At 41.0% G+C, this 27,518-nt stretch overlaps 1 protein-coding gene across 2 annotated transcripts; it reads right to left on the reverse strand.

Moving 5' to 3' along the window:
• Nucleotides 1-3,108: 3,108 nt before the first annotated feature.
• CYBB (cytochrome b-245 beta chain) lies at nucleotides 3,109-26,373 on the reverse strand. 2 transcript variants are annotated; one of them, XM_081858895.1, is made up of 13 exons: nucleotides 25,645-26,373; nucleotides 23,931-24,026; nucleotides 21,582-21,692; nucleotides 16,763-16,847; nucleotides 15,001-15,146; nucleotides 12,619-12,809; nucleotides 11,090-11,219; nucleotides 9,666-9,758; nucleotides 7,810-8,063; nucleotides 7,108-7,270; nucleotides 5,121-5,267; nucleotides 3,922-4,046; nucleotides 3,109-3,840 (listed from the first exon to the last, which is right to left on the reverse strand). In XM_081858895.1, the coding sequence occupies exons 1-13, from the start codon at nucleotides 25,687-25,689 to the stop codon at nucleotides 3,714-3,716; spliced, it is 1,713 nt and encodes a 570-aa protein (XP_081715021.1). In that variant the 5' UTR covers nucleotides 25,690-26,373; the 3' UTR covers nucleotides 3,109-3,713. The 2 variants fall into 2 exon arrangements, with proteins under 2 accessions (XP_081715021.1, XP_081715022.1); XM_081858896.1 differs by lacking the exon at nucleotides 25,645-26,373 and adding an exon at nucleotides 25,324-25,443.
• Between the last annotated feature and the right edge of the window lie 1,145 nt (nucleotides 26,374-27,518).

A 27,518-nucleotide genomic window follows, 5' to 3' on the forward strand; every position in this document is an offset into this window, starting at 1 on the left:
CAGAAGTGCCTGGCGTGCTCTGGTCCATGGGGTCACGAAGAGTCGGACACGACTGAACGACTAAACAACAACAACACTTGTCTATTGAACCAGACGGATGCCAACACTATATTTCCCCTCTTTCTCCAAGCTATTTCTCTGCTACATTATCTCCGTAGGCAACCTGCAAGGGTTGCACTGAGAGTGACTAGTCTAAGGGAGCTTCATGGTTGACTAGGGACTTGAACTCTGGTCTCCCCAGCCCTTTCCCAACAGCTTTTAACAATGTGGACTGGCTGAAGTTTTTCCAGCCCAAGAAGTTGCACTGGAGATTTTCAGGGGCCATTGGAGTCAGAATGCTTCATCTCATTCCACCGACCTCCCCCATGCTCCAAGACTCAGAGCGAAAAAATATTTCAATGAAAGAAAAGTATGTAACAATAAGTAAAATGAACAAGAGGGTATGGAGACTATGCAACAAAGCAAGGAAACATCTGCTGTTTCTTGGGGGAAGTGGTTATTTTATGTAATGACAGCTTGCCATTTGGAAATTATTACACAACGGGCAACCTTTCATCACCCTTTTTGTTTCAGTGCTAATTTCTGCAAGCAGAAAAAAGAAATAGATCAGTAATTAGAAGGATCTACATCCAGTCCCAACAGTTTTCATAAGACTGACTGCAAGTAAGAAGTCACACAGCAAGGTTGAGGGGCTGGTTGAAAGCAGCGTACAGGCTTATTTGCTCCAGCAGACCAGCAACCACAACATCCAAGCTGTTTGCCACCATCAATACTTGGATCCTGAATTCCATCAACTAATTATGCTCTGTGTGAAGGAGTGCTTTGTTGGACTGCCCTGAATCCACAGAAATAATGGTGTATGTCCTCCCCTACATTGATCTTTGCCTCCATTTTCCTTGCCTTTCTCTGTGGTTTCATAGGATCATAGAATTGGAAGGGCCCCAAAGGGTTATCAACCCCCTGTAATGCAGAAATAGCAACTAAAGAATCCCTGGCAGATGTCCATCCAACCTCTGTATCAACATCTCCAATGAAGGAGAGTCCACCACCTTCCAAAGTAGTCTGTTCCACTGTTGAACTGCCTTTACCGTCTGAAAGGTCTTCCTAATGTTTAGGCAGAATTTCCTTTCTTTTAATTGGAATTGATTGGTTTGGGTCCTAACCTTCAAAACAACAGAAAACAAGCTTGTTCCATGCGACAGCCGTTTCCCAGCCTAAGCATACCCAGCTCCCTCCACTGTTCCTCATAAGGCTTGGTTTAGATTCCAGTAAAAAACAGGGTATGATCCTGCCTGTTGATGTGTCACATGCTCATTCACAAGGTCTTGCTCATTTGGGAATGTTGCACTATGTGACTACAACAGATGCGGTTCCTCGCTGTTTATGATGAAATGCTAGTTCAGGCTTTGATTACCAAAGAAACAACTTTCCGATGCTTCTATAATGCAATCCTGTGCACACTTACAAGGAAGTACCATATATAAGATGTATAGGATGCCCCCATGTAAAAGACAACCCTTATTTTGGGGGAACTACAAAAAACTTTTTTTGGGGGGGATTGCCCAAAGTTGTGAAGTTTTTTTCAGGGGATTGCCCAGAGTTAGTGAGCTTTTGGGGGGCACTACCACCAATCGCGCTACAGCCTACCTGCCAATGCAAATCTCATGCATTGCTGCGGCCACCAATCGTCAGCATGCTCGCCGCCAAAAGCCCACCTGACCACTCAACGCAGCCAGCCGCTGGCGTAAATCAAACGCCTAATTGCCACAGCAGCAGTCAATCGTCAGCAGGCCTTGCCGCTGCAATCACACTCCCAATCGCTGCTGCCATTCTCCTACTGACTACTGCCACCAATCACCTAACGCCCCTCTGTTATCCATGTATAAGATGACCCACAATTTCTGCCTATGAAAAAATATCATCTTATACATTGGGGGGGGGGGAGGAGGTATGTCTTACTGCAACAGAACCGTCTTCCAAATCAACATGCTTACGATCATTGTTATTAGCCCTGTACAACAGTAAATGGATACAATACATCCTGTCATCTTGGCACTGGTCCAAAGGGCATAGCATTTAATTTGTGAATTTTACAGAACTCCCAGCAGCTTGGAAGTCAAACTGCTTAAAAAGGAAGACTTACCTCTTAATCTTGATGTGTGTACAGTCAGTGCTTTTTTTCTGGGAGGACGCAGGGATACGCATACCCTTAAACATTTTGTGAATCTAAGTTTGGCCTCGTTGAGGGGCAGTATTTCAATATGAGTAGGAAAATGAAAGTATCCCTAAACATTCTTTTAAGAAAAAAAAGCACGGTGTACAGTAATTTTGGTTATTTGGTGATTAAAGGAAAACATTGTCCACATACATCAATATATATTTTATATTAATGTACTGTCTACATCAGGTGTGCAGCATGTAAAAATCGCTGATCAGTGATGCCCGCAAAACCCTGTTCAATAACATTAAGTGACCTTTGTAGCTGGTAGTCAGATCTTGCTAAGACCCTCATGAAGCACTCTGCAAAGCAGCACATTGAAAGGGGCTTCACAAGACCAGACAATCAACTGAACAGGCCACTTGTTGCCATTGTGATGGTCACTGTGATGTCAGGTGACTGACTGGTGGGTGACCCCGCTCACATGTCAAATGTTGGGTGTAGAAGAACAAGTCACTTTTCACTTGCTCCCTAAAAGCTGAAAGAGAGGTGGGACTGGACAAGGCTCTTGGGGAGATAGCTCCAGAACCTAGTAAAAGATGAACTGAGTAATAATAAACATCCTGTTTGACATATGCAGGACCCACAAAACCATAAGTCATGAGCAACATGAACATAATTAACAGTTGCAGATGCTTGAAAGTAAGAGATGATTGTACCACATCAATCACCTGCCACACTGACTGTAGTAGGGTCTAACAAATAAGGTGTGCCTGAGAGAATATGGGATTAAGCATGACACTATATAACAATGACACTATATAACACTATATAACTTGTATCATTGTAGAATTTCTCCCTGATGTAGAAATAAGAGAAAATCTGTGAAACGTAATGTTTATTTTCATTTAAATTTGTTCACATTGAATCAGAAGGCTAAGAGACAGAAGGAAGTTGCAGGAATGTTTATTTATGTGGCTTGCCAAAAATAAATTTCAGTCAAGTGGAACTCTTGCCACTTTCAAAAATATGCAATGTCTCAGTTGAGCAATATGTTTGACACTAGACACCACATCATGCCTCCATTTTAATGATTAAGAGTGATGGTTAAATAATAAAAACAAAAGTGGAATGTCTCTTGAAACTAGGACCTGAGGAGCACCTTTATGAAGTTTAAAACATAACCGTGACAAATACTTAAAATGTTCTAGTTCTTTGCAATTCAATCTTATTTATAGAAAATAAATGAGAACAGAAATATAAAATTTGCAATGCAGTCCTATGAATGCCTACTCATTACAAAGCCCCATTAAGTTAACTGGAGCTTACTTTCAGGTAAGTGTGTATAGGATTATAACCTAAGGCAGTCTAATATGCAATATTTGGTTTCTGCCAAATTATACAGAATGCAAAAGCCAAGGCAAGCAGATGTGGAACTTTTGGAAAAATTCCAGAGAGACAAGAGCTCAATGTAGCAAAATTAAGATCCATAGTGCCCAAATACAAAGGATAAGATGTAGCTTTTCGTTGGAAACAAACAAACATTTGAGTGTGTTCAAAAATTCTCTTTGTTGAATATGAAATGTATTCCTCGTGGGTCAGCTTCCGAATTGCTAATACACATCTTATTTAAGGTGTCAGCCAAGGCTTCAGGTCCACACAGAAATACACCAACCCTGGAACTGATAGCAAGAGAAATTATCAGATAAAGTATAGCAGCAAAAATGAGGCCATATTCTGCAGGCACTATGGAACAAATTTACCTTGGATGCTGACTTGCAATTGTTTTGAACTCATTTTCCCAATTTGGTCTCCCATATAAGGTTTTCTGTTTCAAGCCTGTGATCACATCTTTCTCTTCATCATGATGCACCATGAAATGAGCAGCCTGGAAAAAGGAAGGCAAATCATGTCCTTATTGGATAGCTGTAGGGTCCAGAGGGTGATAGCGTGTGTGTGTGTGTGTGTGTGTGTGTGTGTGTGTGTGTGTGTGTTGTGTGTGAGTGAGTGAGAGAGAGAGAGAGAGATACAGACTGATAAAAGATAGAGACAGAAACAGAGACAGACACCCCATACTCCTAAAATAGCAGAGTGAAGTTCAACAGTGGAACAACACACCTCTAGTAGATGAACTAATATAAAATTGGAATAACTGAGTGAGGGGGGCCTATTATGACTTGCAATATTTTGCATTTCCAACCATACACTTTGAGTGGAATTCAATGTAGCACTAAGGAGATTGTTCCATCAGGCAACCCTCCAGAGCAGATCAGGGAGATGTGGAGCCACATGCAGTGGGGAGAGGCTGGAAAACCCCCAATCTCTACTGGGAGTCCTTGCACTATTTCCTGCTAGTGGAATGGGGTGCTTGAATCTGGCCCATGCATTTCCTCCTTTAATTATCACCAGGCAGCTCTTTTTCAGGAACTAACTGCATGTCATGTTAACTGTGTCCTGGCTCATTATGTGAGTTTCTTTTCCCTTTTTCTTTTTGTTTATTTAACAGCGAGTGTACCCACCCCTATTTTTATCGGGGCTGCATGCAGAGATCTGTGATTACACACCTGAGATTGCAACAAAATCACCCCATGCTGCAATTACTGATGGGTTGGGGAAGAAATGCCATTGGTGCCACAAATGAATGTTGGGAAAAGGCAGTTAATTTTGATTCCCAGTCAAATGGGCAAGCAGGCCACATGACCATTCCATACATGATTCAGCTTTTGGTGCGCCATTGCAAATGCCCCCTTCAAATATTTGTGGTGGCATCTCATAACAAGAATCCAGCATGTGGCAGCCAGTAAAAGTGGAGTTAGATCTTGACATCACTGTGAGAATAAGGTTTGCAGAAGTGTGTCCATGGGGTTTTTACTTTGGGGTGGGTGTAGGCAGAAGGATTGTTGTAACTACATTGTCTTTCCAAGAACCTAACTACTTGGAAAGGACTACAGCAGGAAGTTACCTGAAATTCATCCCAACCAGTCAGATAAATGTTGTAGCTGAGAAAGTCTGGATTATTCTTCTCCTGCAGTTGAGTCTCCACTGATTGCAAGAGGTCAGCAAACCATTCAAAGGCGTGAGTGTCCCTGCAGAGCCAGTAAAAATAAATCTGGAAGGGACAAGATGGAACTGGTTAGCATATTAGATTATGTGTTTAATTAGGCAATTTCATTCTCTTCCTTCCCCCCCGCTCCAAAACCCTGAAGACATAAATGTAGTTCTCTGGATCACCTCTGATGATCACATTGATCAACAGTAAAGTATTATTGTAAGGCTACAATAGTGACCACCTTTATTGTCTAGGAAGAAGTTGAGAAAGTCCTTCAAAATGAACTGATTTCATGTGCAAGTGCAACCATGATGATTAGACGTCCTCTCTTCTGCAGCATGAAGGATAACCTTCAGGCAAGGTGAGGACAAAACTCAGACTTTACTCCAATGGGTAGCAAGGAGTAGTAGGCATTCTTCAAAATATTTTGTGCTGCTCTTGTAGCTTTCAGTCATAGTAAATTAAATGCTTGCTCAACTAAGAATGGTCTTTGCCACCATAAGTTTTTCTGGAATTACCCCTAGCTAAGCAATTCTATTGCTTTATGAAAAAGACAAATGGGAACTGCAATAGTTGTTAAAGTTGATTTTGGGGCTGTCATTCTATGATCTGAAGTATTTGATAACAGATATGCAACTATGATCCTAGGTTTTTTACCCCTGTTAAGATACTCTTGTTTATAAATGCCTCCCAAGGCATTTATATACCAGCAACAAATATTATTGGTCACTGTAGGAAGTAGCCAGTCATATTTCTAGTTACAGATAGGTAGCCGTGTTGGTCTGCCATGGTCAAAACAAAATAAAAAAATTCCTTCCAGTAGCACCTTAAAGACCAACTGAGTTAGTTCTAGGTATGAGCTTTCGTGTGCATGCACACGCACACGAAAGCTCATACCTAGAACTAACTCAGTTGGTCTTTAAGGTGCTACTGGAAGGAATTTTTTTATTTTGTTTTAGTCATATTTCTGTTACTTTATTGATATTATGACATTTTATTTACTGTCTTTTGTATGTTTTAATATTTTGTGCACTGATTATTTTTGAATGTAAGTGTAAGCACATTTTAAAAATAAATGTAAGTGTAAGCACATTTTAAAAATAAATGTAAGTGTAAGCACATTTTAAAAATAAATATGTTGATACTCATCCCAAAACAGCACTCTGGTTGCATGCTCCAATAGATCTTGCAATTACAGAGATTAGATTTAAAATGATAGAGGATGTCACTGTGTGCATATAAAAAGGGACCCACTGTGGAGTGGGACTGGGGTAGAGATGCTGCTGAATCTCTGCTGTCAGTTCTCCATGCTTGGATGTAGAAGTGAAAGTGCATCTACATGAACTAACAGTAGGGAGAGGGTTGAGCGTCATACTTTAATGCAAATTCACTTAAAGCATACATGAGCTGAAATGCACCTGTCCTTTGAAATTCACTCGTCTTTAAATTTTGCAATGCCATACCTCCAGCCAAATAATGTATCCAAAAATATGTATATTGGGGAAAGTATTGTAAATATGTATGAATTAGTAAAAACAGAAAATGCATAATTTTAGTGAAAGTTGCTTGCAAAAAAGTGTACATTGGACAAAATTACATACAAAAATGTGCATATTAGGAGAAAAGTGCACTAAAATGCTGATAATTTTTTGAGACTGAACAAAAGAAGCAAGCTGATGCAGAAGTGTGGAGAAATGGACTTAAGAATGGGAAAGGGGCCAGATTTGTTTATACGGACATAAAACTAATGATTTATAGTGTTTCACAGCGCTATTTTCACACATATAGATCTGAATCAAGCCCAACACTTGTCTTTCTATACTTCCCAATCTCTGTTTCCATGCACTTTTCAGCACTAGGAAACAAGTGTCACATGCTTTGGTATATGTCAGGAACAAACCTTTTTGAGCTTTAGGTTTAAGGCATCATTGCAGTATTTGTACCACACAGACTTGAGGACTGATGCAAAAGGGGTGACCCCAATGCCAGCTCCAACCAACACCACGGTTTCATAACTGAATACATCTTCACTGGCAGTGCCAAAGGGGCCATCGACAGCTATCCTAGAACAGTGAGAACACAGTTAACAACAACAACTGGGACTGGCCCATGCATACTCTAATGATCCAATAGTTGCACAGGTCAGAGTCAAGCCAATCTTGCAGTGGCACTGTTCAGGGACTAGTTCCACTTGGTAGTCCTGGCCCATGAATGCTGAGACAGGGAGTAGCCTATGAACTAGGAGTTAGAGCAGCTACAAAAATAGCCCAAGACATGCACAGGAGTAGGTTGCATGTACACTTATGCCAGTGTGAACCCATCTTGTAACAGTGCCTTTTTAGAAAACTGGTTTTTATGAACAGGCAAGGACCAAAGTGACTGTGGTGTGCAGATTTAAGGTTAACAGACCACTAAGCCTAGCAACTGATAGCTCTCTCTGCTTGGTTTCTGTGCTGGCAGGTTATAAAATCTGGTGTAAGAACAACGGCATTGTTGTGCTCAACTCCCTGAGTCAGTCTGAGGCCTCAACCTCAGCACTAGGACTAACTGACCTACATAGAGTGTTGCAAACATTTTCGTAGAATGTTTATTCTGCACATACTTGGGCAGTTTCCAAGCATCCTGGAATTCTTGCTTGTCACATCCACAGACTTGAAACAAGCGTTCTGTCCAGTCCCCAACGACACGTATGTGGATGCTGAAGTAATCCTCTTCGGGGGCAGAAGTCAATGTGAATGGGTGCCACTCCAGCATGGACACTGCAGGACATTGGACAAAAATGTACTGCCCAACTTCCATCTTGAAGCCCTTCTTCTTCATCTGGAGTTCATAGGTTTGGAAAGGATGCGTGACAACCTAGGAGGCAGGAAGGAAAGCTCTCAGAACACCGGAAGGATGGGATGGTCTGAGCTTGCATTAGGTAATCAGGATGGGTTGGCCGAAGGAATTGTGGAAAATGGTTGCAAAATCCTAAGCCCATTTACTCTCTAAAAATAATTATCTGAATGAAGAATTTAAGACAAACACTTTCCGAGTCTTTTGCTAAATATATGATTAAGTGTAGAGCATTAGATAGAGTAAATAATTTATAAATAAGTTATATTGATGGTTTGTAACTTTTTGAGGCATCTTTCCAGCACTGGAACATAGCAGGCTCCCTCAGACTGTATGATGTGCATTGACCTGTAGTAGCTCTCCAGGGTCTCAGACAGAGGAGCTTCCCAGCCCTACCAGGCAATGAACCCGGGACCTCCAGTATGCAAAGCAGATGGTCTCCCACTGACCTACAGCCCTTCCCCCAAGATGGGATTCATTTTCTCCAGAGGATAAATAGGGACTTTTTCTTCTCTCAGATATTAGTATCAGGTTGCGTCCAGGTGTCAGCTGCATGTTTGAAATTCATTCTGATTTATTTGCAGGTTGGCTATATGACATACTCTCAAGCATATTTCTAAATGCAGAAAGGCCAGGGTTTTGTTGTTGTTGTGCAAATCTTCTTTAGTTAAAGAACCCACATTTGCCAGTATGCAAACAAACCCCACCCACAAAATAGCAAAAGTCTGTAAGTGCCTTTGGTCCCAACTATTTATTTTTCTTGCCTACCCTTTCTCCCAGGACAGCTGACAAGAAATATAAAAATGCAGCCAACAGCATTAACAGTTAAAACAGCATCAACAATAGAATACTGCACTGCAGGCAATACTTGGCCATATATATATATATATATATATATATATATATATATATATATAAAATATGATTATTCTGTCATTGCATTGACTTAAATACTTGGGAAGTAGAGGAACAAAAATAATTGCTCTACTATAGTTTTCAATGAAATTTACTGGTACTTTAAGGCTTGCCTGGAAACAGTAGAGACTGAAAATGCCCTCCATTAGCTGACAGCACTGTGACATCACAGTGTAGTTTCCCCAATGATTACTGATCAAACTGCAGCTATTTTGCTGGGGTTTCCTTTCTGCCTTTTTTGATACGTGCAAACTTTTTTAGAAATAGCTAAGGAAACTAATTTGCGATGCCACAATCCTGTTAGCCAATAGGGAAGTTTTTTCTTCATCTCTCATACCCTCGAACATTTCTTTGACAAAAATAGGGACTTCCTAAGGAAAAACTGGACATTCCGGGATCAAGTCAGAAACTGGGATGTGTTCTGTAAATCCAGGACTGTCGCTGGAAAATAGGGACTAGTCTCTCACCAGGACTGTAACTTTCAGATAAATTGAATGTACATTTTAATGAAAACTATAATAGAGCAATGGTTCTTTTTTCTACAGGTATTGACTGTGTAAATGCAGATAACAAATTTTGAAATTTAGGAGACATTCGTATCAACTTTAGGTGATATTCCTATCATCCTGGAGTTACTCTACGGTAACTCCAGGATGAATAACGCTTTAAGCGAAGTGAAACATGCAAGCTGATTTATATCACTCTTACCTTTGTGATAACAACTTTTTGTTGGGATCGCCAAAACCGTACCAACCGTTCAAAGACGTATAGAATCATGGGGCCTATTACCCATTTCCAAGTCTGTCAACAGAACAGGAAGAATTAACAAGCAAGGACAGGAAGGAATGTATGAAATTCTGTTAAATAAATATAAGGTTGCATTATGCATGCAGGAACTGGTTTCAGCAATTAACTCAGAGGGCTCATTGCACCACAGTCAATGTTCACAAGAACTTCTGCAAGTGCTTTGTCTCTTTAGAAAGTTACTTCGTTCACAATGGGCTTATTTCTAAAATCTATTCCTGTCAGGGGCTCAGGCGCAGAGGCACAGGGAAGAGAGGAAATGGAGAGCGAAGGGGAAGAATCCGAGGGGAGCGTAGGAGAAGAGGACAGTGGCCCAAGGGATTCCATGAGCCTCTCCAGCAAATCGGAAGATTCACAGAAGGGGGCGCCAGTGGCCAGGGGTAGGGGGTTCCCAAGGGGAACGCCCCAGGAGCAAGGGGGCAGCAGGGACTCCCAGAGCAGTAGTTGGAAATCAGGACCAGCTTCCCCACCAGAGCAGAGTGGGGGGGAAGAGTCCCAAGTATCGGGGCCAGTACATTCCCCACCAGGGAGAGAAGACGAGGCAGGGCTGACCACGCCTCCATCGGAGAGTCGGACAACGGAGGGGAGGTCAGATCCGGCCAGTATCCCGGAAGAGGGAAGCAGTGACAGAAGTAGTGTAACGGTTAGGAGAAAGGTCACGGGGTTGGCGCGAGAGGCAAGTTCAAATGTACAGGAGCGCGGGACAGCAGAGAATGAGGATTGGGAACCGGGTCCTAAAGCCCGCCGGAGGCAGGGGGAGGAGCTAAGCGACTCAGCGTCGGAAGAGTCCAGAAAGGGCAATGCCCCAGCGGGCAGGAGGACCCAGAGGAGGAGAGAGCAGCGGAAAAGGTGGAGCAGGGCTAGGATCTTAAACTGGTGTCAGAGGGGAGGAGACTCAGACGGGACTTCGCCGATCTAGGGTTTAAGACGTAGGGCTGCACGCTGCGGCTTTGAAATGGAAACTGAACTTCAATAAAGACTTTTGTACGTTACGACAGCCTAGCGTTGGTCCTCTGTGAGCTGGGACCTAGAGGCAGCTCTGACAATTCCTGTTAAGAGAGTTCTTACCCTTCATCTAATGTTTAGAGTTACTCTTGAAAGTGCACATCTATTATATCTTTCCTTTTCATCAGTAAATACATACAAATTTACTGAATGTGTGAGAATGACTAATTCTTGACCTGGCTGGGCCCTGATCTATTGACATTACTCTTGCCCTTTCTGGTGGTAATCTGACTGCTAAACATTCCCATTAAGATTTTCAATGGTCTCAGTGCCTAGATTTTTAAAACAAGCGAGCAAGCAAACAACCAACCAACAGATCATACCATAGGAGGATTTCCAGAAAACTGTGGTTTAGGACATGAAGGTATTTCCCCCCAGAGGGTGTAATTCTTGGCACAGGTATCTGGATCATGGACACTCAAACTATCGGGAGTCTGTTTACGTACAATTTTTCTGGGAACAACAGCAAAAATCAACATGAGCAATGTTGATAATGGATAACAACCAAAATTAAAAGTAATTACTTTCATATCATAATATCAAATATATTTAGTTTTATTTTGTAGGTATAGCATGTATGTTCTGCTTTTTGTAATGTGTAATTTTAGGAAGGTTAATTCCGAGACACAAATCCTAGTTCAAATCATCTGCAGTGTGGATATGCATTCTTTGATTGATGAAGAATATAGACTGCAGAAGTTCATTGGTAGTAGATGATGGAATATATCAACACTGAAAGATGAGCAAATGAATGGACCTCTGAGGTTGTGGATGACATTATTAGATTCTCCTTCTACCCTGGCCTTTGATACCTGAGGCAGGTGTTTTCAGGGCCCACCCTGTTCCTATGATCATAATATGTTTTGATTTCTTTATAATATTGAATTTTTGAACTGCTGTAACCCATCCTGGAACCCTTTGATGAAGGGTGAGGGAAAATAATAATAATAATAATAATGTCCTGTAATGATATCTCCAAGTCTACTCTGGCAACACTATTACAGGACTTAGTAATGTCACCCACAAGTTAAGAGGTTCATTCGCTTGCTCATCTCCCAATGTCATATATGCCATTATCTGCCAACAATGCTCTTCTACATTCTAAATAGGACAAACAGGTCATTCTCTATGCAAAAGAATAAACTGACCCAAATCTGAAATCAGAAATGGCAATATCAAAAAACCAGCAGTGGGAACATTTCCACCTCCCAGGACACTGCATCCTGAACAAAGAAACTTCAGAGGGGTTCTATCGTTTATGGATCAAGTCAAGACAAATAATTTTATTTTTCTACATGCATTGTCTAACTTGATCAGAATGTCAATGACAGTTTTTTTGTGTGCCTGTGAATTGCCACTGTTAGTAGCAGAATAAAGATCACTATGTGTGCTTTCTGCATTTCATTTCCTTCTGATCTCCTGCAACCATGTGTATATGTCTGATGAACTGGACAGTTGTCAATGAAAGCTTTTGCTTCATTTCAGCTCAGTAAGTGCACTGATCATCCTCCTTATCTGCCAACTTGGAAAAAAAAAATTAGGGGGGCCCAAATAAACCCCACCTGCATAATCAATCAAAAGACACAGCACACCACCCCATTTGAATGGCAATGCCCATCAACTTGGGGTGGTGCCCTCCTCAAATATTTTGTAGGAGAGACTGAAGGGACCTTAGCCCCTAGGAGTTGGCTCCTATGTCTGGTTGTTAACATTTAGCTGGAAGAAGAGTTCTCTGACTGAATCCCAAGAACAAATTCATTGTTCTGTGATCTTTAGCTAGTCCTAATAAAAGTACTCTGACTCCATCTCCATCTAGTTATTTAGTGGAGTATCAAAATAAATAGATACTTACCCAACTCCATGGATGACGAGACCAGCAAAAAAGAAAATGAACAGATGATGGGTGAACCAAAATACTTCAAAGTATGACCTTCGAATGGTTTTAGTAGATGATGTGATAATTAATATTAGACACAGTGTAATGATAACACCAGTGAGGCCGGCCAGGGTTGTGAATGCTACATTGAGACAACCCTCAGGGCTCTGTGAAAAGAAAAGTATGGGAACGTTAGCAAATATTTCACCACTGAATTGTGCAGCATCTCTTTCTTCAAGACAGCTGAGGCAATAAAGTTCTACATGAAAAACAATTGATCATGATTATTTATTACATATATTTCCTGCTGTTCCTCCCAAAGGAGTGCAGAGCAGCAAACATAATAACAATCTTTTAAAATAAAAAGTATTCTAAAAAGCTACAGTTAAGATATCTGAAAATGGGTACACTTTAAAACATTCTCTCATCCAGTAATCTCAGGGATGCCTAGGCAAATAGGAACGTTTTCAAATTCCTCCTGAAAGTTAATAATGTTGGTGACAGATGCACTTCACCAGCGAGGGCATTCCACAAATGGGGAGCCACCACTGAAAAGTCCTTGTCATTTGTCAGTGCTGTGTGGGGAGCCCTTAGTGGCAGTACCATCAACAAGGCCCCACCTTCTAACTGTAGGGTCCAAGATGGCTGATATCAGTGGAGGTGCTCTCTTAGCTACTTGGGTCTCATGCTATTTAGGGCTTTATATGCTAACACCTTGAATTGGACCCAGTGCACTGGCAACCTAGCAGCTGCATTCTGCACTAGCTGTAGCCCCCATACAGTCTTCAAGGGCAGCCCCATGTGGCGTGCATTACCATAGTCCAAGCAAGTAGGTCACTAGAGTATGGATACCTGAGGCCAGGCTATCTGGGGACAGCTGCAGCTGGAGACCCAGCCTAAGCTTAGCATAAGCACTCCCTAGCCACTGAAGCCACTTGAAACTGACAAGTTAGAATTCAGGATTACTCCCAGATTCCAAACTGTTCCTTCAGGGAGGTGCAGAACAGACATCTAATTCCCAGATATGCCCACAACACTTGTATCTTATCAGGATTCAGTTCCAGGTTATTGTCCCCATATGTCACTGTTTCCAGACACTTGTCCAGCATCTTCACAGACTCTCCTGAGGTCTGGAAACCAAGCCTTATGAGGAGTGGTTGAAGAAACTGGGTATGTTTAGCCTGGTAAAGAGATGACTGAGAGAAGATATGATAGCCATCTTCAAATATCAAAAGGGCTGTCACATGGAAGATGGAGCAAGCTTCTTATCTCCTGTGCCTGAGGCTAGAACCCAATGGATTCAAGTTACAATAAAGGAGATTCTGACTAAACATCAGAAAGAAATTTCTGACTGTAAGCGCTGTTTGATAGTGGAACAGACTCCCACAAGCGGTGGTGGACTCTCCTTCCTTGAAGGTTTCAAAGCAGAGGCTGGATGGCCATCTGTCCAGGATGCTTTAATTGAGATTCCTGCCTTGCAAGTGGGTTGGACTAGAAGACCCTCTGGATCCCTTCCAACTCTACAATTCTATGATTCCAGTGGAAAGGAAAGATACAGCAGTGTGCCACCAAAATACTGATGACATTGCTCAAAATGCCTGGATGACAGCTCCCAAAGATTTCATATTATAGATGGTAATTAGCAGATGAGACAGAATGAAACCTTGTGCGACTCCACAGTCCCCAAGCCATGGTGCTGATCAATGGTCTCCTAGTACTACTTTCTGGTAGCAACCCTGCAGAACCAGTGTAATAAAGTACACCCAACTCTCATTCCTTGAGTCGTTCCAGAAGAACATCATGGTCATCAGTATCAAAAGCTGCTAAGAGGTCAAGGAGAACAGGGTCACATTCCCCTGATGGTCATCGATCAGGGTGACCAAGTCTGTTTTGATGTAAACAGCATTACAGTGGTGCCCCGCAAGACGAACGCCTCGCAAGACGGAAAACCCGCTAGACGAAAGGGTTTTACCGTTTTGGAGGCGCTTCGCAAAACGAATTTCCCTATGGGGTTGCTTCGCACGACGAAAATGTCTTGCGAGTTCCCGTGGTTTTTTTCCGCTTTTTCCGCCCTTTTCCTAAGCCGCTAAGCTGCTTAACAGCTGATTCGCTGATAAGCCGCTTCTCAGCTGATCGCTAAAAGCCGCTAGACCGCTAATAGCGCTAATCCGCTAAGCCGTCAATGGGCTTGCTTCGCAAGACGAAAAAACCGCTAGACGAAGAGAATCGCGGAACGGATTAATTTCGTCTTGCGAGGCACCACTGTATAACGGAACAGCAATAGTTACAGAAGGAAATAAAGTTATCTCTCTGCAACCACCACTAATTAATTGTTTCTCTAGAAATATGATTGCTTACCGGAATTTTAGATCGTGCAAAATTCAGGTAAGAGTCTCCAGGAATATCCCCCAAATCAGACAGCGCAGTCTTAAGGGTTCTTTGCGATTCATTGCGAGCATCCACCAACCGTTCAACATTAAATAAATGTGCAATTGTATGGATTGCTTAAAAATAAAAACATAAAAACATATCCAAAAGGTGTTAGAATAATGTAGTACAGGGGTAGCCAATGTGCTGCTCTCCAGATGTCATGGGCTACAAATTCAGATTCATTTGATTGTATCTGGCCACCAGACAATCACAAAATGTAAATTTATAGCAATATGGAACAAACACAAGGTGACATCAACAGAAGTTTAACCAGATCTTAATAAACCACAAGACAGTAAATGTCAAATACCTGTTTTTCCTGACAGATGTTATGACATGCCCCTTTCAGAAGGAAAGATTGCTCCTATTTTAAATGAATTTTTAAAAGTAAAATGGGAGGAGATGAAATGAATTCATGCAAATCTGAACAAACTTATACAAAACTTAAATGAATGGAAGCATAAAAGCCCCTCAAAATTCTGACAAGGCACAGCATTCTCTTTTAAGAATTTTCTCCTCTTGTCAGTTACTGCAGGTAGAAAATGTGCAGCCTTTTATCTTGTCCACCAAGTAGATGTGCTCCATGAGTTTGTAATTTAATTCCTCCATCCCTGACTGCTGGTGATGCTGACTGTGGCCCTTCAACAGATTAATTAGTTAAACCCTGTGTTGTAAGGATTGAGGGACAGCCCAAAGACCATTTGGGCAGAATGAGAATATTTGGTGTTAACTTAGTCCTTAGTTCTGCTCCCATCTCACTCAGAAACATAAATTTGGAAAACGTACAAGTGACAAACCTTGGTATTCCTAGGTTGCATTCATATGGCTTATTCCATTTTCACAATGTTTCCCTAACTGTGCATTTCCACATTATATTCCAGCAAGTTTAGCACCCATTTCCATACCATTTGCAAACAATATATTTTTTTTCTGGAAGAAAGTAGCACAGAAATGAGCACTAAAATTGCATTATCTTTCAAAAAAGTTCCATAAGTGGCTTTTACATCATCTGATGGTCCACCAAGTGGAATTTAACAGGGAGAAGTTATGAAAACAGAATAAACAGACATATGATTACAGCCATTGGTTCTTAAACTGTTTCTGCTCTACCCCCCCACATCTGCTGCCCACCACAGCTGTCAGCAACAGCTTTAATTAGACCTCAGCACTTAATAATATTCAGTGGGACTTTCAGGTGTCTGTCTTAGGCAGAAGTGAAAGGAAGTAAGAATAAGAACTTTCAGAGTCAACAAGTGCACTTACTGTGCAGGGAATATGACATGACAAAGGTAGGGGAAACCTCCTGATTTTACCAGTTTAGTGCTAAAGCACTGAACCCACTGAATTGTGAGTGTGAGAGTACGGCCTATTGGGCTTGTACCCTCTCCCCCCCCCTTCATTTTGTATTTCTAAATGTGACGGAAATAGCTATGGAGGGTCAGGATTCCTATGTTTTTAATGGTTTAAATCAAGCTCTGGTGACTTGCAGCACTTAATAAATAAATGTCTTTATTATTTAGAAAACACTTACTTTCTTCCCAGCCCCAATCTTTTCTAGAAACAACTCCACTGACATCTTCCTTCACCTTCTGACCCTTCACTTTCTGAACCCTTCCTGCAAAATGCTACACTCATAGGAGTCACTAAAACCAACAATGCTTCTTCCAATGCAGAGTTTCAGAACACTTACTGGTATGGAGTGCAATCGCCCAGGCCACCAGCTTGTGAAATGTGAGGTTCCTGTCCAACTGTCTTCTGACACGTACTGAGCAGCACTAGCGATTTAAAAGAGGAAGTGTGAAGAGATTAACCTAAGCCTGGAAAATTCTGATGAGATGCTTATTGGGGGAAAAAAAGGCTACAAACCATTTGTTTACCTGCCTTTAACTGATTACATACATTTATTTGCATATTACCAAGTTTCAGCAGAGATCCCGTTGGGGAAAGAAGTGTGAACGTACAATTTAATAAACAAAGCTATTTCTTTTAGCCACAAAGTGGCTAAAAACCAGCTTGGTATGTTAACAATGTAATATGGAGATGAAGTTGTTGCAAGAGAGGATGCTTGCTTATTCTGGATTCCTAGCTGGGGGTTCAGAAAAAACTGCATTCACCAAGCCAGAGAAGCCAGCAAGTGTTCCCATGTCCTCTGACTCAAAATTTTACTATAAAAACAGTGAAGAAGTAGTACATTCCCACCTTTTCAGAATAAATTATTCTGCCACCTTGGCAGGGCAGGGGGCGTGAAGTAACTAATTCATACCAGCCACGTTATATCTTAATTAAAAGAAGGTTCTTTGTAAAATCAAATACTGAAGTAAGAAAATGAAAGCCTATTATTCAGTCTTGAATTAGATTATATACTATTTTCCCCCTAAAGAGTTCCAATGGGAATTTTCATCACAACGCAGAATCATCCCTTGCTGGGAAACATAACAAACTGATATTTCACTCATAGCTGATCATTGTTTTAAAGTGCATGTTTACATTAAAGGAGTGCCTTCTCCCATATGAACCTGCTGATGGACAAAGACCATCCTCCAGGGCTCCTTGCCTCCCGGTCTGAGGCTGGTGGCAGCTGAGGAATGAACTATCTCAGTTGTGGCCAAGATAGAACTGTCTCTCTACAGAGTCTCCCTTAGGTGCCTCTCTTCTCTTCACAGTGCCAGGCAAATACATTTCGACCCTCACAGGTTCTGATAACAGTTTTAACTACCATTAACTTTGCATATATCAGGAGACTGAGAGGATATATGACAGCCAACTTCAAATATTTTAAGGGCTATCACATGGAATAGGGAGCATGCTTGTTTTCTCCTGCTCTGGAGGGTAGGACTCGAACCAATGGCTTCAAGTTACAAGACAGGAGATTCCGACTAAACATTCGAAAAAACTTTTCGATGTTAAGAGCTCTTCGGCAGTGGAACAGACTCCCACAAGAGGTGGTGGACTCTCTTTCCTTGGAGGTTTTTAAACAGAGGTTGGATAGACATCTGTCATGGATGCTTTCATTGAGATTCCTGCATTGCAGGGGGTTGGACTAGATGACCCTTGGGTCCCTTCCAACTCTATGATTCTGTGATTTTATATATCAGCCAATTCCTTGTTGTTTTACTGTCTGAACTGTATTTTATGGTTTTGCATGTAATGGTTTTTGTATTTCTCTCTGTAAACTAGCCTAGAACCTTTTGTTGAAGGGTGGTATCAAAATCTAGTAAACAAACAGACAGGGAGCTGAATGAACGGCCACAATTTGTCAACCCATGCATTGTAAGGACTGAGCAACAAATGAGAATCGGAGAGGGTGGATATTTGGTGTTAATGTAGCCATTATTTCTGCTTTTGTCTCATTCAGTAAAGAAAATCTTATTGGAAAATTTAGAAGTTACTTGTGAAAGTAGAAGTGAAATTAATCCCCAAGATTGGAAAAAGAGCTATTTTCCCCATAGTTCTGCCAGTAAAGGAAGTTCCTTGTTCCCTGATTTAGCTTGGACAAATATTGAGTAATATGGTCAATGGTATTAGAAGCTGCTTTGCTAAAACTAAGAAGAATCTTATTCCATGCAACCCTGTTAAGTGGAATGCATATTGTGTCTTTTTGAATTCAAGTTGATGCTGGAAAAATGAAGGCTTAAAACAGAAAAAAGCACACACAGTGCATAACTATCTCTTTCTTTAAAACAAAATAAAAAAATTCCTTCCAGTAGCACCTTAAAGACCAACTGAGTTAGTTCTAGGTATGAGCTTTCGTGTGCATGCACACTTCTTCAGATACACTGAAACAGAAGTCACCGGACCTTTCTATATAGTGAGAAGGTGGGGAGGGGTATTACTCAGAAGGGTGGTGGGAATGGGTGATTGGCAGATAGCTGCGATGAGCCTGTTGACGACTCTTAACGACTGCAATAGGTCTAACAGGAAAAAGCAAGGGGTGAGAAGGTGAAAAATGGCTTTGTCATGTATAATGAGATAAGAATCCAATGTCTTTATTCAAACCAGGTCTCTCCATAGTTTTAAGTTTGGTGATAAGTTGCAATTCAGCAGCTTCTCTTTCCAGTCTATTTCTGAAATTCCTTTGTAATAGAACAGCTACTTTGAGATCTTGTATAGAATGTCCTGGGAGATTGAAGTGTTCTCCTACTGGTTTTTCTGTCTTGTGGTTCCTGATGTCGGATTTATGTCCATTTATTCTTTGGCGTAAGGTCTGGCCTGTTTGTCCAATATAGAGAGCTGAAGGACACTGTTGGCATTTTATGGCATACACAATGTTAGACGATGAGCAATTAAATAGTCCCGAGATGGTATGTGTGATGTTGTTGGGGCCAGTAATGGTGTTGTCCGGGTGTATGTGGCAGCAAAGTTGGCATCTGGGTTTATTGCAGGCTCTGGTGCCAGTGTCCGTGTTAAGTCTGGTTATAGTATTATTGTGGGTTAGGAGTTGTTTAAGATTGGGGGGCTGTCTGGAGGCAATGAAAGGTCTTCCTCCCAGAGCTTGAGAAAGAGAACTGTCATTGTCCAGGAGAGGTTGTAGATCTCTGATGATGCGTTGTACTGTTTTAACTTGGGAGCTGTATGTGATGACTAGAGGTGTTCTGTTATTTTCTTTTTTGGGTCTGTCTTGCAGCAAGTTCTCTCTGGGTATCAGTCTGGCTCTGTTGATCTGTTGTCTAACTTCATCTGCTGGGTATTTTAGTTCTAAAAAGGTTTGCTGTAGATCTCTTAGGTGAGAGTCTCTGTCTGTAGAATTGGAGCAGATGCGGCTGTAACGTAGTGCCTGGCTATATACAATGGACTGTTTGGTATGTTTGGGATGGTAGCTAGAGGCATGTAGATATGTTTGTCGGTCAGTTGGTTTACGGTATAAGGTGGTGTCTATGCGCCCATCCTGTATTTTTATAGTAGTGTCCAAAAAATGTATTTCTATAGAAAGGTCCGGTGACTTCTGTTTCAGTGTATCTGAAGAAGTGTGCATGCACACGAAAGCTCATACCTAGAACTAACTCAGTTGGTCTTTAAGGTGCTACTGGAAGGAATTTTTTTATTTTGTTTTGACCATGGCAGACCAACACGGCTACCTATCTGTAACTATCTCTTTCTTTGCTACGCTATCTTATAAAGAATGGACATATTTGATCCAATCCAGTAGTTTCTTGTAGCCAGATCCTAAATTTGCTAAGTGTGTTCCTCTGTATGCAGAGCTGATATCACCACTTAAGTGAATGAAGAAGCCCACTTATGGGGGGCAGTGGAGCTTGCATTACCAGTAACTGATACAACTAGCATGGTCTTGCTGATCTGACTACTGTATTTGTTTTTGTAATGAAGACATAATTGTTGATGAACTGAGCACGTGTGCTTTCTTATATATGATTTCTTAATTTATGTGTGCCACTCCTGGGTTAATGATAGATTTAACAAGCTCAAAAGTAATCAAAACAATTGGGGGGGGGAATAAAGTGAAGAAAGAGTGATGAGGTAGGAATACTATTTCCTATAAGAACCACAGTGGCTGGACTCCTATGAGATACTGGGTGCTTATTACTTTACAATGCAAGTTACAGGCAAATGCTGCCTAATTATCAGGCAGAGAATTCCTTTTGCCAAAGAGAAGGATCCATCAAAGCACAACACTCTTCTGGAAAGCACTGTAATCAAAACAGTCCAATGTATTTTTCTTTCCTGTTTCATATTTTTGACTTTAAGGTCACCCTTAGCATTCCAAAATAATGTGACAGAGAATTCTCACAGACTAACATTTAAAGGTATGACTATAAGTTGTTGGTTTAAAAAAAAAAAAACTTTGCATCCAAAAACATAACTTGTGAATTCAAAAGTTTATTATCAGTAGTGATGGCACACTGGGGCAGCGGGGCTCATCTGTCCTCTGATTTGCACTGCACCAACCACTCCTTCTCTGCTTCTCAGTAAGGTTGAGTGATGCAATCTACTGCAAGTCAGGTGAGGATTGGGCCACCACCCCATCTTTGCCTTCTGCTAATGCTTAACATGCTGGTGCACTTGCCAGCAAAGTGTGATTGCAGCTTCCCTTTGTGTGCCTGCTGGCTGCAGGGCAATGCACAGCTTGTAATAGGCCCAGGGCAGATGGGAAATGTAGGTCCCATTTCAATAATCTTTACCAAAAGGTTCCCCTTTGCCTCTAACCAGGAGGACACAGAGTAGGTATTCTCAAAACTGTAGGCCCCCCCCCCCGCCCCCGTTCTGTCCTGGCTGGCTGTCAGTGTGTGAAGCCAACTGTCTAAAAGCAGTAATATCTGGAGTTTTTCTTGACAGGGAACAAACATATTTTGAAAGCTCTCCTGCATTTTGTGTCAAAAGGACAGAAAGAAATATAAATCAACACTGAATGTTCTCATACTTTCATCACAGAAACAGATCAGGTGAATATGTTCACAGATACTTCATTCATTGTAACAAAAGTTGCACTGAACAAGCACAATTTTGTAGGTTGCTTACTATCACTAGCAATGGAAAATACTTCTCCATCTTACCGCACTGGAGCCTCTGAGGAAGGAAAGCAGATTTCGACAGACAGGAAGCAGGATCAGCATGCAGTTGAAATTCAGGCATGCTGCAGGTGCCCGAGCCAGGGCCAGGAAAGGCTAAAATGTAAGACAACAGGATTCAAATTAACTAAGCAGCATTATCTGAAGAATAAATTGGAAGAGAGGTAGAAAACTAATCTGAACCTTTATGTTCCAGGTACACCAACGTTAAGGATGCCAGACCAGTATATATGAACGTGAAGAAAACAAGAATTGGACTAAATGGAAGGACAGATCGTCTATTGCAAAATGGTTTATAGAAAGCTAATTTACATGATCAGATTTAGCAGAAAATAACACGTCTAGTCAACTGGCTACCACAGGTGAATTCCATACCTCTAATGGAGGCAAGAATATTACCTGGTAAATTGCCACCTCAACTGGTGGGGTGAATTCATTTTAAGTGAGCCCAGAATGAAACATTTCCTTACAGTATTCACCTCAAAAGAAAAGTTACCTTTCTTTAGAGATGGGAAGGGAAATAACTAAAAGCACATGCTTAAGCAGAAGGGGGGGATCTTACCAGGCACCCCCCCAAAATCCCTTGTGTGGTGTAGTGGTTAAGAGCGGTAGTCTCGTAATCTGGGGAACCGGGTTCGCGTCTCCGCTCCTCCACATGCAGCTGCTGGGTGACCTTGGGCCAGTCACACTTCTTTGAAGTCTCTCAGCCCCACTCACCCCACAGAGTGTTTGTTGTGGGGGAGGAAGGGAAAGGAGAATGTTAGCCACTTTGAGACTCCTGAAGGGGAGTGAAAGGCGGGATATCAAATCCAAACTCTTCTTCTCTTCTTCTTCTTCTTCTTCTTCTTCTTTGCACTCCATTTTGATGTACTTTGAAGTTTACCCCATCAAGGTACATAGTCCAATACATTTTGCTGCCTGAGGCAGAAATGTCCCTCCTGACACCCAGGCCCCAAGTCAAGATATACAGTACCCAAGGCAGGCCAAGTTACTTTTGGCACTTGAGGTATAAAATTCCAAAAGTTACTCTCACTGTGAGTAAATACATAATAATAATAATAATTAATAAATAAATAATAAATAATTTTCCTTTCATATTGCCCCAAATCAGCTACTTCACTCTGCTTACCAGTGGGGCCAACCCTGCTCTCCCCATACATACACACACAGTTTAAAATAAAACTTGTGTTGCAAGCTTGGAATGAGTGAGTACGTGTGAAGGAATTTTATTCTCTCTGTTTGGTTTATATTTGTCCCACTGGGGAACTTAAACCTGTTGTAATGGCACAGACACTTGAACAGGAAATATTTTCATATGCTAAGTGTGATATTTCTCTTTGTTTAGTTTTTAATTAAAAACTGTTTTGGAAGATGATAAAATTGAAAAATACAGTCTCCACACCAAGGATGGGGAACCTGTGGCCCTCCAGATATTGTGAGACTTCAACTCCTATAATCCTTGACCACTGGCCATGCTAGCTGAGTCTGATAAGAGTTGCCTAGACCAACAACATCTAATTTGATCATAGAAGAATCATGAAGGTGAACCTTTGCATAATGTTCCTATAACTGATCTCTGGAGGCCTTGCCAAATCACCACAGTCATTTCCAAATAACAAACATCTTTTTGAGAGTCACAGCTGAGTTGGTAGTTGATTCTGACAAGAAGTGAGAGAAGAAAATGGGAAATGGAAGCAAGGAAGGGAAGTGGCCATACTGGAACTTCTATGATTGCTTAAAAGTGAATGGGTGGGAACATACCGGACTGCTGTATTTTTGAACAGTCAAGTTGAAACCACGATTGCTCTAGGATTACCTGTTTATTGGTCATTTATCCCAACTTGTTTACAGGGAGGTTATATGATGTCATGTCAATCAATTTTTCCTCACATTTCTCATGCATTCTCAGAGTTGCCTGGAAACCAACTACAGTTGGGGTGGGGTAGCCATTACTATTTTAAAAAGTATGATACTGCTTCATATGTCTAGTGCAGATGGGGTCTGTGTCTAACCCAGCAGTAGGTCCTATTGAATTCAATGGGGCTTACTTACACCCAGTTAAGGAGGCCTGAGATGCAGCATAAATTAACACTCTTTTGACAGAGGTACAGTAAATATACATCAGTGTACAGTAAATACACAGTGTTTCCATGCACTGCTCTGGTTAGCCAGAAGCGGCTTACTCATGCTGGTCACATAACTTGTATGCTGGCTCCCTCGGCCAGTAAAGCGAGATGAGTGCCACAACCCCAGAGTCGTCTGCGACTGGACCTAATAATGGTCAGGGGTCCCTTTACCCTTTACCTTTACAGTAAATATGCATCTAGTACTTACCCCAAGAAGTTCTCTTGTATAGATGTATTCCCTTCCAAGGTCATATACCAAGTAGTACCACCAGAAGAGGAAGATATTTATAGCCAGCCACACAATCTGAAGGAAAAAAATGTATGATCTTAATTTATTTTCAGTTGCTGAGAAATCAAGAGTTTAAACAGGAACACTTAAACTGGAACACTTTTGAGTCTGTTCTTCCTAGGGAACAGAGTGTTTTATTTTTATTATTATTATTAATAATAATAATAAACCACCCACTCATTAAAAAAAAAATCATGGCAACTTACAATAAAATAACTGAAACAACATAAAATACAGAACAAATGATCAGAACTGGATCAAATTAATTTGCTAAAATTATTTGGCAAAGGGAAATGCTCACAATACCCTTGGGAATCAGCTAGGATCTCAACTGCACTGACAACTGCCCTAGGAGCTGGGACAGGGTGGTGATGGTGGTAGCCATTTGCATCTTCAACAATGCCCAATGACACAGCATCGCCACATCAAGGGTGTTATTAAATGCTGATGCCAACTTTCCTGGCATGGAAGGCCACCCTGCTGCCACCCTAGGAAGCCCACTGATGCAGAAATTTGTTTCTCCAGAGAAAACTTTACAGAAGTCTTGTTAAATGTGGAACCAGCCCTGAAACACCCATGGTTATGAGGAAATCTTCCATGTTCTGGTAAATACCCCTTTCTCCAGTCATAAATCATACCAGTTTTTAACATGAGACGAGCACAACTTTTCAAAGATTTGTCAAAACTAGTTTGAACATCTCAGGAATTTTGACATCAATTCTTGTTCAACTTAATCTAAACAGTCTGATAATTATCAGTTCCATGTGATCACTGTGCATATTAAACAATGAGATTGTTATTTAATAACATTTTTTAAAATGTAGGTGGTAAATTGCAAATTAGGGATAGTATATATTTCATGTGCAGTGTAGCCCCCCCATTTATTTATCAACTTTGTAAGAATTTTTTTATTAAAGTGATGTTCAGTTCCAGAACATACACAAAGGTTACATATATTTAAAACCAAGTGCATAAAGAAAATATTGTACAATAACATAAAAATTGTATTTAAAGCTACTTATCCGTGTACAACACAGATTCTAAAAATTCATACATAGTTCTACTTTCTGAGACTTTGAGCCCCTTCTTTTACCCATGGCTAGATTAATCGCATTAATGGATTTTTGGTTGGAAGGTAGCATCAAGAACTTCGTCAGAAAGGTAGAAAACTTCTGTAAGACTTCTGTAAGCTGTGGTTTCCATGCCCAACATAGTTTACCGCCCCTCCCAATTGAATATTTTGTTATTTATTGATTTCCTTCAATCAAGCTAAACTGACTAAACATTTTTAAAAGCTACAATATTTTCTTACATTTCAATTCAATGTTGTTGTTTTTTCACAGACCAAACATTCTTATGCAAACCTTTTGATGAATCTCCTCGTTCTGAATGCTTGCTTTCCATCACATTAAGGATGTGTATCTAATGCTGGTCACACACAGAATAGATCCACTGAGGTATGCTAATTTCAGAGTGGAATGTAGTTGGATACAACCCAATGCCTTTATTTTAATTTTTTATATATATTTTAAAAAACACCTTTTATTGATGAAGAGGTTTGCATGATAATAAACCAATGGCAATCACTGAAAGAAAGTAAAATAGTCTTATTAAAAATTATTATTGTACTTACAATGACAAATATGGAAAGTCCCTCATTTTCTATCCAGTTGCCCATTCTGATCGCTGCTTGAGAGACACTGAACAGATCGTTCTGAGGTATGTGAGTTTTGGGGACTTTCCCCCCACAGGAAGTGAAAGCTTACAGGCTTGCCACAGCCTATTTCCCTATTTCGGTTTGCATGCAATTAGCTAATCACTTATACATCATACATGTTTCTAATGTCCAGCCTTTTCACATTAGTAAAATGAATGAAAGGAATTGTTGAATGAAAGGAATTGTAGGAATCAATGTGCTTGCTTCCTCCTATGGTCAATGGCTTGGATTGTGTTGCTCATTTGGTGTGGGGCAGGGGAGAGGATTTCCACCAACTCCACCCTCCATCTTCAGCCTTATGCACACCATCCAACACCATCCAACCCCTGCACCAGCCCCAAGCAGATTTTGATATAAACTTTTGAGTACAGTAACATAAATGGTGCAACACTGGGAACTGCTGTCACCTGATAATTTGTTATATCAGGCAAGTTCATTGCTTAATTCCCTGTCTCCCGCCACCCTGAGCTTCAGAACAATGGTGAGATACAAGATAACCTAATCTTCTGAACTCCACTTTTGTTGCACCTTCATTTATGCACAAAAGAATTTTTCTTAGTGTCTACTTCCCAGGAATTTGAAGTAGCCTCCTGCAATACACACATCCATATAAATGGATCAGCAGTTGTTGTGGAGGCTGAATTGCCCTAGGTGCCAAGTCTGGGCCTCCAAGACATCCCATCCCACCCACCCCCACCCCCCACAACCAAACAGCTGCCCCAGCCAAATCAGTGATGTGATGGAGAGGAAAATGCAATGCCTACAGTAATTCCTCTGCTGATCTGGAAGCATCAGCTGAGGAGCAGGGTAAGGGGACTCTGTGCCAGCCGGTGTATCTGCTGTGATGTGTCTGTAAGCAAGATATCAGATCTCCACTCCTTTCTGCTTTGAAAAAGACATTAAAAACAAAACAAAACAAAACAAAACAAAACAAAACAAAACAAAACAAAACAAAACAAAACAAAACAAAACAAAACAAAACAAAACAAAACAAAACATGGCCGTTAGTGGCTAATTATGACTTTGGCTGAAGAAATGTATTATAGTCTGGCTCTGAAATATTATAATTATGCTGATCATTATGATTGTATGACTCACACTGTCTTTTAATAGTGCTGTCGAGGAAATGGGTGTATAAAATAGTTTTAATATTATATTGTATCGTGCATGTGTTAACAAATAATATGGAAACCGCTTGGGGGGGCATATTTTGCCTGAGAAGCAGCCTAAAGATCTACTGCACATTATAGTCTGCCTGTAGAAAAGCTGGCACACAGATGCAATTTTGAGATCCCATCTAACAATTGTACAGTGTTTGTCCTGAGCGTGCAACAGAAACAAAACCTGCAAGAGAGCAAGCATAATGGTTAACAGCGTGAGGCAGGAGATGTTACAATTCTCAACTGGGCCATAAACTTATTGCATCCAACAAACCACTATCCTCATTCTTTCCACCCCAGGGTTTATTAGTGAAGAATCTTGTAGCACATTAAAGAGCGAACAAATGTATTATTATTGCATAAGCTCCCACTGACCGCAATCTGCTTCATCAGATGCATTATCTGACAATATGATGCTGTTTATTTGATACCCTATATGACTGGCCTAAGTACATAGGTGCACTGTATGGATTACAAAGATAATGCATGTGAGGCAGACAGGGTAGTATTCAATTAAGTTTTACTCAGAATAGACCCATTGAAATGAACAGACCTAATTTTGTCATGTTCATTAAATCCAGTGGGTCTACTTACTATGAGAAAAAGACAACTGAATACCGGCCATGGAGT

The sequence above is a fragment of the Podarcis erhardii genome, assembly GCF_964252035.2.
Source record: "Podarcis erhardii genome assembly, chromosome: 4".
NCBI classification, from domain to species: Eukaryota; Metazoa; Chordata; class Lepidosauria; order Squamata; family Lacertidae; genus Podarcis; species Podarcis erhardii.